Below are 17,032 nucleotides of genomic sequence, written 5' to 3' on the forward strand. Positions count from 1 at the left end.
TCTCTCTCTCTCTCTCTCTCTCTCTCTTCTCTCCCCTCCCTCCCTTCCTTCCTTCCTTCCTTCGTTTTTGGTTATAAGGATCGCTTTTGTAATGTTTGAGTCAGGGTTATAAGTGTGCCTGTCACCCAGACAGTGTTCATTGTACCCATCAGGTAGGATTTTGCCGATCCCCTCCCCCCCATTGATTTCTATTGAGTTGTACCTCCCTCTATGCCCATTGTGCTCATCGGTTAGTTCTAATTTAATAGTGAGTACATGTGGTGTTTGGGTTTCTATTCTTTAGATACTTCACTTAGGGTAATCTCCAGTTCCATCCATATTGTTGAAAAAGGCCTTATGTCATCCTTCGTAGTGGCTGAATAGTACTCCATGGTGTACATATACCACATTTTGTTAATCCACTCATGAATGAATGGGCATTTGGGTTGATTCCACATCTTTGCAATTGTGAATTGTGCTGCAGTAAACGGTTGAGTTCAGGTGTCTTTTTGATAAAACGACTTCTTTTCCTTTGGATTTGGATAGATACCCAGTAGTAGGATTGCTGGATCAAATGGTTAGTTCTTTGAGGAATCTCTGTACTGTTTTCCATAGAAGTCGTACTAATTTGCAATCCCACAAACAGTGTATAAGCGTTGCTTTCTCTCTGCACCCACACCAGCATCTATTGTTTTTGGACTTTTTAATAAAAGCCATTCTAATTGGGGTAAGGTGATATCTCACTGTGGTTTTAATTTGCATTTCCCTGATGATTAGTGACATTAAGCATTTTTTCATATGTTTATTGACCATTTGTCTATCTCTTTTGAAAAGCTTCTGTTCATGTCTTTTGCCCCCTTTTTAATGGGGTTGTTTGATTTTTTTCTTTCTGATTTGCTTGAGTTCTTTGTAGATTCTGATTATTAGCCCTTTATCAGATGTATAGCTTGCGAATATTTTCTCCCATTCTGTGGGTTGTCTATTTGCTCTGTTGATTATTTTCTTCGCTGTGCAGAAGCTTTTAAATTCAATCAAGTCCCATTTATTTATTAATATTTTTGTTGTTGCTGTGACCGCCATTGGGGTCTTTTTCATAAATTCTTGGCCCAGGCTGATACCTGGAAACCTTTCTTTCTTTTCTTTTTTTTTTTTGAGACAGGGTCTTGCTATGTTACCCAGGCTGGTCTCGAACGCCTGAGCTCAAGCAGTCCTCCCGCCTCAGCCTCCTGAGTAGCTGGGACTACAGCTGGGTTTCTGTAATTTCTGATTTGTACAGTCGAAAGATACCCAGATGGTTCTGATCTGTTCTCTAGTAGGAGAGCCTGGGGTAAATCTGCAGTAATTTAGCTTCTGAGTGAGTACAACACTGATACAAGAGTCCAAGAGGGCACGGATATGTTGAATGGCTGCAGGCTGCAAGGCCCTGGGCTGGCCTGCTGCTCTGACTTCATGGGGCCCAGGGTCTTCTCTTTCCCTCTCCCCGCCACTCTGAGTCCAGGATGTGGCAGTGACATGGGTGCCACTGAGCATGGGCAGCTCCTGGCAGCCTCGGCTAGCTGGCCCAGGTCCTGGCCCCACAAGCAGGTGAATAATTGTGTCTAAGTACCACGATGACGGCATGTGTTAGTCTGCTAGGGCTGCATAACAAAGAACCACAAGCTGTGTGGCTCAAGTCATAGGAATTTATCCTTTCTGGAGACTAGAATTATGCAGTGGAGGCGTTGGTAGGGCTGGAGGGAGACTCTGTTCTTTGGCTCGCAGATGGCTGTATTCATGTTCACGTGATGTTCTCACTGTATGCCAGTCTTCAAATTTCACCCCTTTTTAAAGGACACAGTCGTCATGGATTGGAGCCCACCCTCACGACCTCATTTTATCTTGGTAAAGACCCCATTTTCAAATAGGTATTGGGAGTTAGAACTTCAGCATCTGAATTTGGGAGAGAACACAGTTCAACCCATAGCACTGAATTCCTTTTCTTTTTGTCTTTTGTTTTTAATTTCATAACCTGGCTGATCATTAGTTTGTGCGTATCTGTTGTAAAATATGTGTAACAAAATTTTCTGTTTAGCCGTTTTTGAGCACACAGTTCAGTGGCATTAGTACATTCACATAATCATATGACTATCACCACCATCCATCTCCAGAACTTTCTCATCTTCCCCAGATTAAAACTCTGTACCCATTGAGTCCTAACTCCCTGTCTCCCCACTCACAGCCCCTGGCAGCCACCTCTACTTCCTGGCTCTATGAATTTGACAACTCTAGGAACGTCACATAAGTGGGATCAAACAGTGTTTGTTTTTTATGACTGGCTTATTTTACATCATGTCCTCAGAGTTCATCCAGATTGTCACATGTGTCAGAATTTCCTTCCTTTTTAAGGCTGAATAATACTCCATTGCACATACGTAGCACATCCTGGTCATCCATCCACCCGTCCACGGATGCTGGGGTTGCTGCCACCTCTGTGCCTTTGTGGATGGTGCTGCCATGCACGAGGGTGACCGCGTACCTCCTCTCCTGCCCCACGCCAGACCTAGAAACCAAGTTGACACCAGGCAGATGGAGAAGACAAAAGCATGCACGTTTTATTGGTTTTACACGTACATGGGGTTCTTTGCAAGATAATAAAGTCTGAAGAATTGGCTGAAGCAAAAAGCCTTTATACTTTTTAAGACAAAGAACAATAAATTTGGGAAGAAATGACAGGACAAAGGACATCTGGCCAGGGGCAGTAATTCTAGGGGAGTCACTAGGAGGTATATGGGTGGGTGTAAAATTAGCAGAAGGTCAGGGTTGCTTCGGCACATGCATTTGTTCAGGTCCGTTGCAGCCCCAAAACCCAGTCTCTGGTGACAAGGGCTATTTTCTCACCCTGGTATGGGGAGGGTGCCCCTCCCAGAGGAACATCTATGGCTTGCAGAGTGTTGGAAGAAGCAGGTCAGCTAGCCCTTCTGAGAGTGCAATTTCTCCAATATTGTCAACTTGAAATAATCAATACATCAAACTGGCATATTTGGGGATGGCACGTCCTTCCCTCCTTCCCAGCCTTTCTGCAGCTGAGTTGACCTGACTCCCTCCCTGGGCATCTTTGCAGCCCTCTGCTGGTCAAAGGCTCTGCTGAGCTTGTTCTTCTAACTCTGTCGGACCTTGCACCTGCACAGCCCTTCCCAACCTTCCCAGGGGCCAGGCCGTCTGTGCCCTCCCACGCTGTGGCACCCTCATCCAGGCCATAGCTGCATCTGCCTTAGTGTCCTGTGGCTGCCGTAACTCAGTGGCTTACAACAACAAAATGTTATTCTGCCATGTTTCTGGAGTTGGAAGTCCAAACAAAATCAAGATGTCAGCAGGGCCATGGGCTCTCTGGAGGCCCTGGCAGGGGTTGGGGGGGTCTTTCCTTGCCTCTCCCAGCTGCTGTTGGCCTCCTGGGCTTTGTGGCAGCATCACTCTCATCTCTGCCTCTGCCTTCACGTGGCCTTCCCCTCTGTGTCTGTGTCTTCTGTCTCTTTAAAGACACTTGTCACTGGATTTAGGGTCCACAGGTAGGATATCCTGATATAAGAAGAAATACAGGCCAGGCGTGGTGGCTCACGCCTGTAATCCTAGCACTCTGGGAGGCCGAGGCGGGAGGATCACCTGAGGTCAGGAGTTCAAGACCAGCCTGAGCAAGAGCAAGACCCCATCTTTACTGAAAATGGAAAACTTAGCTGGGTGTGGTGGCGCATGCCTGTAGTCCCAGCTACCCAGGAGGCTGAGACAGGAGGGTCACTTGAGCCCAGGAGTTTGAGGTTGCTGTGAGCCAGGCTGATGCCACAGCACTCTAGCCCAGGTGACAGAGTGAGACTCTGTCTCAAGTCCTCTGGGTTTCTGGCACAGAGCTCCTGGAATCCTGGTAATTTCCTGAGTGATGGGAACATCTTTTGTTATTCATGACAAGCCCCTTTCAGCTAGACCTGAGTTGATGCTAATGAGGTGGTTCCTGATGGGCCCAGAGATAGCCTGGGATGGGGCCGGGTTGCCAGAGGAACCAGCCCTGTGATTAGAGGGATGCAACTTTCAGCTCCACTCCCGCGACCTCTGGGGAGAGGAGAGGGACTGGAGGAAGATTGAACTGATCACCAGTGACCAATGATTTAATCAATCCTGCCTACCTAATGGGGCCTCCATAAAAATCCTCAACAGCAGGGTTCAGATCCTGAGTTCTGTGAGCCATTCTAGCAAATTGCTGAACTCGAGGAGGGGGTCATGGGAGCCCCCTGGTTCTATCTGCCGGTTGATCAGAAGTGCAGGTGGCCCAGACTCTGGGCTGGCGTCTGAAGTGGTGGCAGTCCTGTGGGACGGAGCCCTTCAGTGGCGGGGTCTGATGCTCGTTCTGGGTAATTAGTGTCAGAATGGAGTTAAATTGTAGGACACCCAGGTGGTGTCCAGAAGGTGGGAGAGTTGCCTGGTGTGAGGAAGAATCGCACACCTTTGGCATGAGGAATGGCCTGGGGGAGCAGGACACACCGTAGCAGTAGTGATCAGTCCAGGTGATCTCATCTCAAGGTCTTTACTTTCATTTCGTCTGTAAAGACCCTTTTTCCAAATAAGGTCCCAGTCACAGGTTCCAGGGTTAGAACGTAGACATGTGGCTTTGGGGACCGCTATTCAACCTGCTACGGTGGACTCCGGTCCTTGGTGTTCTGGGTGGGGGGCCCATGTTCGCCCCTCTCACGGAGACAGTCCCTGCTGCCCCGCCTGGGTCTGTCTTTCTCCCTCCTACATGTGTTCTGGTTCCGGCTGCCTTGTGATGCACATGTCTCATGATTCCTGGCATGCCACCCGCTCTGGAGGGCGGGCTGGGTGTGCGGCGCTCACCACTGCTCCCCCAGCACCGTGCCCAGCTGAATGTTGGGGCTAAACTGGCAGGGCCGCTCCAAGGATCTTTCTGAACCCTGTTGTCCAAAAAAGTCCAGGTGGTTCTGAGGAATAATAATTACATCGTCCTAAGGCTGAGGGCTGCTGCCAGTTCCCAGCCGGGGTTCCAGCCTCTGTCTGCCGCACCCCTACCCCCTCCCAGCTTGAGGCCCAGGGCATCAAATTATCTTTCCTCCCTGGAATGTCTGGGAGCTTTAGGCATAGGTGGATCCTTGGAGGCTGAAGATCCTTTAACAATGTTCCGGGTGCCGATTTGCTGGGGGAGGAGCGTGTCTGCCCATACTGGAGTATACTCAGCTGCTAGAGGAAGACGGTCTGTCTTTAGTGCCCAAAAAATCACCAGCAAAATTGGCCTGGTGATTCAGAGTCTATAACTGGCTGGAACCTGGAGCCTAAGTGGGCAGAGCCAGGAGGGCTGGTGTGTGGACTGGCCTGTCTCCTCCGAGAAGGCATGTTCAGGGTGTCTGGGGCTGCCAGGAGAGCCCAGGCATCAGGCGGGGAGTAGAGCAGGCTCAGGCTCTCCCGACGGGCATCGTCCTCCTGGCTCTCTCTGTGGCACATGCTGATTCATGACCGTGACCCCTCCCTGCCTGGGCAGCTGGGGCTTTCCATTCTCGGGTGCTGGCCTGGTAATGTCACTGTTGGGGTTGCAGCTTAAGGACTGGGCTGCCCCGGGATCCTGGGGTGCTCTCTGTGCCCGTCCTTGTCCCACAGCACCCAGGGCTCTGGTGGCAGGCCTCTCGTCAGGGTGCAGGGGCTAAGAGGGTAGGGGGCTTCTTGTTTATACAGAATTTTGACCCACTTGATGTAGATGCAAGAAGAGCCAGCTGCCAGCCTGGCAGAGGACGAGAAAGTAGAAAAACCACCAGAACCAACCATGTATCTCGGAAAGGACAGTGGCCACTCACTGCCCGTGAGTGGCCTGGGGTTAGGGTGCCAGGCTGTACGGATGTCTATCTGCGATACCCTTGGCCCTGCGGAAACAGCTGGATTTGTTCCAGGTTCCCTGTTTTAGATGGGAAAACAGGTCAGGTTGTTTTTTTTTTTAATTGAGGTAAAATTCACATAACATAAAATTAACCATTTTAAAGAGACTTTTAATACATTCACAGTGTTGTGCAATCACTACCTCTGTTCAGTTCTAAAGCATTTTCATCACCCCAAAAGGAAACCCCATACCCATTAAGCAGTGGCCAGTTTACTTTCTGTTTTAATGGATTGACCAATTCTGGATGTTTCATGTCAAATGGAATCCTACAATACGTGGCCCTTTGTTACTGGCTTATTTCCCTTAGCATGATGTTCTCAGGGTTCATCCACATTATAGCATGTGTGAGAACGTCATTCCTATTTATGGCGGAGTAATACTCCATTGCACAGATACATACCACGCTTTGTTTCTCCCTTCATCCACTGATGCACGCTTTTGGCTGTTTTCACCTTTTGGCTGTTGTGCATAATGCTTCTGTAAACACCCTGGTGTAAGTTTTTGTTTGAACACCAGTTTTCAGTTCTTTTAGATACCTAGGAGAGGAATTGTTAGGTCACGTGGTTATCAGAGCCACCTTTTGGAAATGTCATCTCTTGGGAATATGTTTGGAAAGCGACCCAGTAGGCAGTTCGCACAGGTAGCCCTGGGCATAGTCAAGCTCTACCTGGTTCTTGCTCTGAAACTTGGTTTCCCTATCTGAAAGATAGTGCCCTGGAAGTTCTTGACCACTAAGATGTCATTCAAGGAGAAGATTTGTGTGTTTTCAGCACCCTGTGTGGCCCAGAGGAAGTGCCCAGTAAAGGGTAGCAGGTAATTTTTGCCCTATTGCTTCTAAGATTTGAGTCTTTAATGCAATTCGAGGAACTGACCTCCCTGAAGCACTGCATGTATTCCCCGACTGTATAGGAGGTTCTGCTACGTAACAAAGGAGCCAGCCTCACACACGGAGCCCCTCCCTCCAGTGTGCGGCCCCTCCCGACTGAGGAGACTCCTCTGGGCACACAGGGCAGTGGGAAGGAGGCACCAGGCTGTGGGTGAGCACGGGGTGCAGAGCTGGCTCTGACCGTGAGTTCTATGGGCCCTTCGGTGAGACCTGGACTTCTCTGTCCCAGCCGTGGATTTCTGAGCTTCTCCCAAAAAAGATGATGCCTGCCTGGCAGGACCCTCTAAAGGGCATGAGCTGCTATCTGTAGAAGTAGCCAGAGCTGTGCTGCTGCGGCTTGCCTGGGACCCAGGAGAGGGTGCAGATCCGACAGGAGGGCAGGAGCCAGGGGGAAGGAGGGGCTCCATGCCTGCCTCCGTAGAACCCTCCGCCACAGCTGGCCGAGCCACCAGGTGTTTGATCTGCTTTTATCTTCATATATAAATACAGCCCAGCTTTTGGCCACCAGCGAAAACACCACACGGACCACACTGCCAGTGGTCTCCCTACACCACTGAGCTCCTGCCTCCCCTGACCACATTCTTCCAGGTGCTCCTTCTCCCTGTCCCTTTTGACCCCAGTCCCTGGTGATCAGACTCTCTCCGCTGGCCCCTTACAGCTGTCCCCTTACAGCTGTCCCGTAGTCTGTTGTGGGCGGGGAGGGCCGAGAGCAGGACCTCTGTTCCTCCAAAATGCTTGCCCCATCCCACCCTCTGTGGCACATTGGCCACAGAGGGCACAGGAGCTGGGTTCCTGGAGCCCCAAACCTCTTGTGGCAGCGAGGCCACTGATGGAGAATCTAGGCCCCTCCAGGCACTATGCTCAGTGGCATTTCCCGGGAGCCCACTGTTCTGCCTTCGGTCTCTATGAATTCGACTATTCTAGGTACTTCGTGTGAGTCCAGTGATAATTTCATGTGTATTTTCATGTGACTGGCTTATTTCACTTAGCACAGTGTCCTCAAGGTCCTTCTGTGTTGTAGCTTGTGTCGGAGTTTCCTTCCTGTTTAAGGCTGAACGATATTCTGTCCCATGGATCTGCCACATTTTGCTTGTCTGTCCATCCGCCAGTGGACATCGGGTCGTTGCCACCTCTTGGCTATTGTGAATTAGGCTGTTGTGAACACAGATGTGCAGATATCTCTTGAAGTCCCTGCTTTCCGTTCTTCTGGGTGTCTATGTAGGAGTGGAATTGCTGGCTCGTGTGGTAATTCTATGTTTAATTTTTTGAAAGCTGTTTTTTTGAAGCCAATGTGGTCATTGAGGCTCAGGAAGGGGATGTGACCGGGCCACCACCTGGGCCTGGGGGCCAACTGGGACCCACCCAGGAGTTATTCTTTTTTCTTTTTTTTTTTGTCTAACCTTTTTTGCTTTGATCGAAGAGTAGATTTGCAGAGCTCTGGGGTTGGGCTGCTAAGCAAACTGCCAGGAGAGCAGAAGGTTTCCGATTTCACCGTGCACATCTCCGCACTAAGCCGGTGGCTGTCTGCAGAGCTGTGGGCCGGGATCGGCCTTGCTTCCCTGCCCAGGATCCTGAGCTTCCGCCTTCTACTTTTTAGTGTTCCATTTCTGCTTTGGACAGAGCTTTGCAGGAAAGACAGGGCTCAGTCCCACCAAAGATGACGAAGCCCAGGGAGAGGTTTTCCACTGGGTGTTCCTGGTGGAGGGGGCAGAGAGTGAGGCCTCCCCTTTGGCACTGGTTTGGGGGAGATGGTGGCTTTCAAAATCCCCAAATAAAATATCACATGTTCTCATAATGGGAGCTAAATAACATGTACCATGGAAGCAGAGTGTGGAACGATGGACGGTGGAGACTCGGGGGTGGGGGTGGGTGACGGTAGGGTCCTTGGAGGGTTCAGTGGGTGCTTGGAGGGTTCAGTGGGTGCTTGGAGGGTACAATGGGTCCTTGGTGGGTTCAGTGGGTGCTTGGAGGGTACACTGGGTGCTTGGAGGGTACAGTGGGTGCTTGGAGGGTTCAGTGGGTGCTTGAAGGGTTCAGTGGGTGCTTGGTGGGTTCAGTGGGTGCTTGGAGGCTACAGTGGGTGCTTGGAGGGGGGTACAGTGGGTGCTTGGAGGATTCAGTGGGTGCTTGGAGGGTTCAGTGGGTGCTTGGAGGATTCAGTGGGTGCTTGGAGGGTTCAGTGGGTGCTTGGAGGGTACAGTGGGTGCTTGGAGGGTTCAGTGGGTGCTTGGAGGGTTCAGTGGGTGCTTGGAGGGTTCAGTGGGTGCTTGGAGGGTTCAGTGGGTGCTTGGAGGGTACAGTGTGCAGTTGCTCCAGTGAAGGATACACGGAAGGTTCTGACTTCACCACTATGCGATATTACCAGTGTAGTAAAATTGCACTTGTACCCCATGGATTATAGAAATAAAAAAAATAATCTTTTTGTTGGTCTCATGCCGAAACTATAATATTTTGAATGGATTGAGTTAAATAAAATACTAAAATTTTTTTAATCCTCAAATAATGCTCTCTATGCTCAAGAGGAGGGGCCTTGTGTGGTGTGGGGACCTCAGGTGTGGAAAACGGCCTTGTGAGAAGACAGGTCCCTGGGTGCTGGTTAGGACAGGGGATGAGGACATCGAGGGGCTCCCTCCCTGTCTTGCAGCAGACTGGAGGGGGCAGCGAGCCTGGATTCAAGGGGCCTGGGTGGCCAGGACAGTGGTGGAAGCCCACAGATGGAATGCGGCAGGGGTGGACGGGCCATCTGGGGTCCAGGCTTAAAAGCATCAGCCACACGGATGTCGGTTTGAGTTCTACGCAGAGTTGGGAGACAGCTGAGGTCTCAGTCGTCCGGGGGTCTGAGTGTGCACATGAAGATGACGGTCCCACTCGACGCTGGCGGAGACACTCGGATAGAAGGTCCTCCCCCTCGATGAAGGTTGCTTAGAAGATTGTCATTAGACAGAAGCAGGCCTGTTGAGAGGTTCTTAGAGCCTTTAGTGCACGCCGACAATTCCGAGCTAATGTTAAAGCCAGGTCCAGAGGGGCTGTGCCTGGGGACCTAGGCTGAAGAGGTTGTTGGAGGTGGGGTTAGGAGGTAGAGGAGGGACAGTGGAGCCCTCGTCGAGTAGTAACAGTGATATTTCAGAGCTAGTGGGTCTTTATTGATTATCTAGTCCACATGCCTGATTTTAAAGTCAAGAAGACTGAGGCGTGGATGGCTGCAGTCACCCTCGCTGACTCACACAGACAGGTGGCAACAGGGGAGGCCTAGAGCCTCCCTTCTGACAAATTACACCACGGCTCTTCCCAAAGCCAGCCCACGTCCCCTGCCCAAAGGCTGGCCGGCCCGAGCATTGAAAACCAACACAGCGATCTTGGTACCTGGAGCCCCCTCGGTGTCCCATGGATTAGAAAAGATCAAGGTCCTCTGTACAGCTCATTGGGGTCTCAGGAGGAGCCCCCAGCTCTTGGGGTACCCCCACCTCAGCTGCTGCTCTCAGCCCAGAACGAGCCTCTTGCTGGGACCCTCCTGTGCATGCAGAGGTAGAATCTGGCCTGGCCTTTGCGGTCAGCAGCTGTGTGCAGACACCTGGGACAGACTGAGGGTGACTGTGGCAACAGGCATAGTGCCGGACACCAGCTGGGGTAGCTCAGAGGGTCTCAGCCCCAACTACCTGCTAGAGTCCCCTAGGAAGCCTCTACAGCCACCAGGGCCCAGGCTCCTCCCAGAGCTTGGGATTCATTTGGGCTGTGTTAGGCCCAGCTACATTAGTTACATTGTCAAAGCTCCCCAGGTGATGCTGACGTGCAGTGAGGGCTGGGACACCTGTTAGAGGGCACCAGGTCCTGCTGGACACGGAAGTGGAGAACCTGGGAGAGGCGGAGGCAGAGGTGTGAGAGGAAGCTGGGATTTCAGCCAGCTGTGGGCATCTGCGGCTAGTGGCGGGTCGCTCTGCCTATGAGGCTCCTCCTGGCTGCCCATGTGGAAAGAAGTGAAAACAGTCCCCCTGGGACTGCTTTGGAGGTCCGAGGGCAGCCCTGTGCCCAGCTGGCATGGGTGTGTTTGATGGCAGTTGTAAACTCACAAACCTCTAGTTGTAACCTTTGGGCAGGGCTGCTCACAGGTGAGTCATGGTGAAAGTAACGTGGCCCGGTCAGGCTGGCCTCTCAGAAATCCCATGAGCCACCAAGGCACCCTTTGGAAGAAGAGGAGAAGGGGTCCTCATGTGAGACTCGGAGCAGGCTGGATCCTGGTGGGTTGGTGTCTGTAGCGAGGGGTCCATTCGATTAGAAAATGCAGACTGGGTGCGGGCCGTGGGGGGCTGCAGATGGCTGTGGCCTTGGAAACACGTGCTGGGCTTTGCCATTCAGCCTGGGAGGAAGGGAGTCTTTAAGTGCCTTTGGGAGGAATGTGTTACTTCTGTAACTGGATAGTCCCAAAGGCCAGGGAGGCTCTTGTAGGATGAGCCACTCTGTCCTCGTGGGGATACTCAGATTGGAGTAACAGTGGGGATTTGGGCAGCCCGGCTGGGAGGTGGGCTGAGTCAGCCAGAGGGAGGGCTAGGCCTGGGGAGGGCTGTAGCCCAGTTCCTTGGGCTGGGACTGGCAGACCACGGTGGGACGTGCTGTACACAGCGGCCAGGACTTGCGCCCCAGCTGGCATGCTGGCCTGTGCTCCTCAGCCCATCGTGTCCCCACCAGCAGGTGTACAGGGACTGTCCCTGACAACAAGACACTAGCATTTGGGGTCCACCTTTTTATAATGGCCCAGACTGCCATATAGGTATGGGGGAAAAACCAACTGTTTTTCTCTGCACTCACACTCAACACTGTGTGACCCAGTGTGGAGGGTTTTTCCCACACCAAGCAATTCTCCAGTTTTCTGCAGACAGCAGCTGGGTGTCCTACAATTTGAACTCAGTTCTGACACTCTTAACCTGGAATTAGCGTCAGTTCCCGTAGGTTAAGGGCTCGGTCCCACAAGACTGCCCCTGACTTCAGATGCCACTCGCAGGTCCAGGTGTTTATCAGCTGTGAAGTGGGGGTTCCCACAAGCCCCTCCTTGAGTTGGATCATTTGCTAGAGTGGCTCACAGAACTCAGGAAAACAACTTACTCACTGGATCAGCATCTTTTTATAAAAGGATGCAACTCAGGAGCCATCGGAACAGATGCCCAGGGCGAGGGACATGGGAAGGGGCACGAAGCTTCCATGCTCTCAGCCATCCAGTCAGCCTCCCTGCTCAGCAGCCCAGCGGCTCTGCCAGCCCTGTCCTCTGGGGGTTCATAGAGGCTTCGTGATGCAGGCATGATTGCTTATACCCTTGGCCACTGGTGATCAGCTCAACCTTCAGAGGTTGATGCTGGGCGTAGGCTGAAAGTCCCAAATCTCTGATGACACAGTTGGTCCCCCTGGCAACCAGCCCCACCCTGAGGCTGCTCAGGAGCACCCAGCCACCTGTCATCTCATTAGCATACAGAAACACTTTATGATTTTAGAGGTTCTAAGGGTTTTAGGAGACTCGTGCCAGGAAAGTGGGGGGGAGGGGTGCACAGACCAAATATATATTTCAAATATATGTCATACCCCCCACCAGAGGCAGACATGCCCCTGACAGCATTTCAGAGCCTAGTCTCATATTGTGCGGAGTGTGAGCTGACGTTCATATCCCCTCACCCCTGTGGTCTTTGGCCAGTCGGTCGTTAAAGTGATGTCATCATACCCAAGGTCCCTGGAGATGCCTGTGGGTGACAGAGATGGTGTCAGCCTGGGGGCTTGCTGGGACAGGCAGGGTGTGGACACTCCTGAGCAGACAGCCCTCTGGCCCCCTTCTCTGTCTCTAACACTGGCTGCTGCTTCGCACACACAGATGCCTCGTTCAGCACGCCGCCTGGGTACAGCTGTGCTGCGGACCGGGCCGAGGAGCAGCGCCGGCATCAGGACGGGCTCCCCTACATCGATGACTCGCCCTCCTCCTCACCCCACCTCAGCAGCAAGGGCAGGGGCAGCCGGGACGCGCTGGCCTCGGGAGCCCCGGAGTCCACCAAAGCGGTGAGTCCCCGTGGTACCCCGCCACCTGTGGCAGGTGGGCCAGGTGAGGCTCCCTGAAGGCCAGCCACTTGCTCAGGGGCATGTAGCAGGCACATGATGGAGCAGCGGATGATTTACAAGTTGGGCGAGTCACTGAAGACTCCTTCCTTGTCCCCACATCTGGCACACATAGACAGCCTGCTGGATGCATTAAGTAGGAGGATCGCGGAATGCTTTGTAAACTGAGCGTGGAGGTCCATGCAGGCAAAATGTAGTCTTGAGACTGAGGATATTGGCGCCAGAGGTCACCACCTACACCAGCCCGACCTTCACGGTGGCCCCAGCAAGGGCGCTGAGCTGGGGTGGTGTCCCTGTGCTATGTGAAGTACACTTGCTCCCTTTTACCGAAGGGGGTGCTGATGTGGCTCTATCTGTGTGAGCAGGGCCTTTCCCGGGTGTTCTTACTTGATCCTCATCAGCAATCCAGCGGGACTGGTGTTGCTGTTACCTCCACTTTACCAGCATGGGAGTGAGGTCCAAAGCTGGCTTCCCGAGGTCACGTGGCTCATGAGCAGTGACACATTCAGTAGGTGTTGTGCCCTGCACTCCAAGGCCCATGGACCTGCTCCCCCCTCGTGGGAACATAGCCCTGGGGTGGCCACAGGCTGAGCGTGCTGTCGCCACAGAGGTGGCCGAGCCTGGTAGAGTCCTGACTCCTCTCAGTGGTGCTTTGGGGCTCAGACGTGCACCCCTGCCACTGGGGCAAGGGCCCCACTTTGGCCTCCTGGGTTCCTTCCTCCTCAGGCTGAGAAGATCGCTGTCCCAGGGTGGTTGCTCCGTCTGTCTTTTTGGCGCCCTTTTTGGTCCCTGGTGACAGATACCTTTCCCTTTCTTTTTTTTTTTTTTTTTTTTTGAGATTGAGACAGAGTCTCACTCTTTTGCCCGGGCTAGAGTGAGTGCCGTGGCGTCAGCCTAGCTCACAGCAACCTCAAACTCCCGGGCTCAAGCGATCCTACTGCCTCAGCCTCCCGAGTAGCTGGGACTACAGGCATGCGCCACCATGCCCGGCTAATTTTTTCTATATATTTTCAGTTGTCCGATTAATTTCTTTTTATTTTTAGTAGAGACGGGGTCTCGCTCTTGCTCAGGCTGGTCTCAAACTCCTGAGCTCAAACGATCCGCCCGCCTCGGCCTCCCAGAGTGCTAGGATTACAGGCGTGAGCCACCGCGCCTGGCCTAGCTTTCCCTTTCTGCGTGGCCTGTTCCCTAGGTTTGAAAACGAGAGTGAGAGAGGCGTGTGCTTTCCCCATTGCCATAGGGGAGCACTGGGAGTGTGTCTCTTCACCGAGTTGCTTTTCTCTGGGGCTTATTTATGCTTTTGTGATTTCTAAAGGCCTAGGTGGTGGGCAGGCTTCTCATTCTGAAACGTGAGGATGGACGGGGAAGCCAGAATGTGACATGTACCTGGGGCACACGCAGGCTGCTGCCTTGTGCAGCTTCTTACCCCACGTCCAGCGTCACAATCTTACAGATTAGGAAACAGAGGTTCAGAGAGGTGGAGAAACTTGCTCAGGGCCACACAGTCAGGAGGTCCGAAGCCTTCCTGATGCCTTGGTTGACGGCCTTTCCCTCAACTGCCTGGCCTTGCTTGGCACAGCCCCTCTCACTGTTTCCTAAGGCGGTTTGGTACAGAGAAGGGTCCTCACTGTCCCGAGCAAGGAGGCTGAGTCCTGAACTCGGGACGGGGCATTCCTGTCCTTCCATTGCCCCCCAGGGCTGTCCTCACCCAGCCAGTGCTCGACGCACCCGAGAGGAAGTGGATCTGCCCACCCTGCCCAGACCCCTGTCCAGGCCTAGGGGCTTCCAGCACCCAGTTCAGAGGCTCCTCTCCTGCGGAGCCGTCCAGGTCTGGTCCCCGACCCCTGCTCCCTCCTTCAGCCACCACGGGAGCCCGTAGACATTTCTCACGTGACATGCGCGGCAGGAAGTTGCACATCTGTGCTTGCAGGATGATCTAGAGTCTAATCCCAAGCACGCCACCTGGCGCAGAGCGGGGCCCGGAGAAGAGGGAGTTAGATTGGAGGAGGGCTGCTCAGTTCCATTCCAGAAGCCCTCTGGTTGGGCTCTCTTGTCCGGGTTTGGAGCCTGGGGTAGGTGCCCTTTGCTGCCCTGGAGACAGGCACGGCCTTGACTTCCTGGTTTCCTTGCCAGCCGTGCAACAAGCCGTGCAAATGTCTTCTTTCATTTTTGATCTCTGGTTTGAAGAAGACATGGCTGTTGCTTTCTGGGACACCCAGGAACGTGGTGGCCTTGAAGCCAGAGGCACCCTGATCCTGACTGGCCAGCAGGAATGGGGTGTCTGCCTGCTCATCCCTGTCCTATCCTTCTGGCTAGGCGGACACCCCCTCTCCTTCAGCCCCTCATGTGGTCCCTGCCAGCGAGCTTGAGACTTGATGGCCGTGGGGCCATCGGGAGAACCTTTGTGGGAACTCGATGGCAACTCGGGGGCTCAGTGGACTCCTGGGTTACGGGTCTTGTCTGTGAACACGCACCCCCAGGGTAGGTAGGGGTTGGACAGAGGCCAGGCAGCCCCTTGCCTGGGGCGCTGCAGGAAGGAGTCACAGGTTGGCTTATTGGGACGACGTATGTTTATAGAGGGCAGGCACAGGAATCGCACTGCCTGCCCTGCATGTGGGGGCCTTCCCATCTGGAGAACTGGTCACCCAGGGTTTGTTGCAGCAGATCCCCCAGCACGTGACCCTGTGCAGAGGCCAGCCCGTTGCCCTCTGTGTGCCCCAAGGGTCCAGGCCCTTGGAGCGCTTGCCAGCTGGGCCCCAGGGCAGTGTCAGCCCTGTTGCTGGTGAAGACACTGCCCTCGCCCAGAGCTGAGCAGGGTCTTCTCTCCAGCGGCCACGCTGGCCATGCACTCCCAGCTGGGAGCAGCCTGCCCCTTGCGGCCCAGGGTGCTGTGCCCTGATTGCCAGGGGGTTCCCACATTGAGGACTGGGAGGAGGGGCTGCAAGGGGCTCTTCAAGCTCCACCCTGTTCTGTAGCTCAGGTCCAGCCCCAGCCCTTGGCTCACCTGTGGGCCTGGCTGGTGGCTGGCACCAGTTTTGTTCACCTGTGTCCCTCTGCCGGTTTTTCCTGCCTGGTGATCATGAGCCTAGTTTTTTTATGGGTTCTTTGTTGGCTTTTTTCTAGGCTCAGGCTTCCTGGTGTTTGCCCCTCCCAGGTAACAGTGGGAGGACTTTCCTTCCATGTTGCCGCCTTCTTTTTCCACTTGCCCTTTGCTAGACTCTGGCTTCCTCCTGCCTGCGTGGCCCTGACTGCGTCCCCTCACACGTGCACTCCACGCTCGGGTGTTATAAATGGCCCTGGTCCCGCCAGCCCTTTGCTCTCTGCTGTTTTCTGCTCTTTCCCTCCCCACCCTCTTTTTTACGAGATGGAGTTGGCTGGTTTGCAGGTTGTCCCTGTGTGATGCCACCAGCACCATTCCAGACTCTAGAAGGGTCTTAGTCTAAGGGGAAGAGAGATGCCTTCATCCTGTTTCCTCTCCACCCAAGCCTGTTCCCTGGGCCAGATGTTCCCCTGGGTGGCCCCACCCCTCAGGACAGGGCGAGCTGGACTCGGCGCCGTCCTGCCTGCGCTGTTTTTCCTCTCTGCTGTCCAAACCGTGTGGGCGGAAGGAGACACAGCGCTCCCACCCACAGGCACCAGCCTCTCATGCTGGGTGGGGCCGTCGTGGGCCCTGTGGCCCCCTGGTGCTCACAGTAGCAAGATTGCTCCCAGAACACGCGCAGGGCTACATGGGTGGCTGCCGCTGCCGGAGAGGCTTGCCGTTCCCGTCACCTCTTCCCTTGCATGGAATGGGGAGCAGCATCCGGACACCTGCAGGGGCAGCAGCTGCTTCCCCAAGATTCCGCCACCCACACTGGGCAGAGGGGGCGTCATGGGCCCCCCACCCTGTATGTCTAAGCACCGTGGGCAGAGGACTTGCTGAACTTCGGTAGCACTTTGGGGCCCAGCCGACAGTTGTGGGTTCCCAGGATCCACGTGTCTCCTGATTAGGGTACAGAGACCCTGAAGGAGCCCTCTCAGCTCTGGAAAGATTTGGCCAAATCTGGCACCAAGCCAGGTTGTTGAGATCCACTCGATGATTTGTTTATTAAATGAATCTTGTTGAGTACTTGGGTGTTCCAGGCACTGTGCTGGGCACAGAGGTTTCAAGTTCAGGCACAGCCCTGCCC

The 17,032-nt window shown here is 53.7% G+C and overlaps 1 protein-coding gene across 1 annotated transcript in view; it reads left to right on the forward strand.

The window, feature by feature from the left end:
• The window catches only part of BCR (breakpoint cluster region), a 122,277-nt gene that overhangs the window by 55,460 nt on the left and 49,785 nt on the right, over positions 1-17,032 (forward strand). The window contains exon 2 of the mRNA XM_012661006.1: positions 12,625-12,806. Within this exon, the coding sequence (XP_012516460.1) occupies positions 12,625-12,806 (182 nt within the window). The remainder of the gene's footprint in view (positions 1-12,624; positions 12,807-17,032) is intronic.

Source organism: Propithecus coquereli, unplaced genomic scaffold (genome assembly GCF_000956105.1).
Source record: "Propithecus coquereli isolate 6110/MARCELLA unplaced genomic scaffold, Pcoq_1.0 Scaffold698, whole genome shotgun sequence".
Lineage (NCBI taxonomy): Eukaryota > Metazoa > Chordata > Mammalia > Primates > Indriidae > Propithecus > Propithecus coquereli.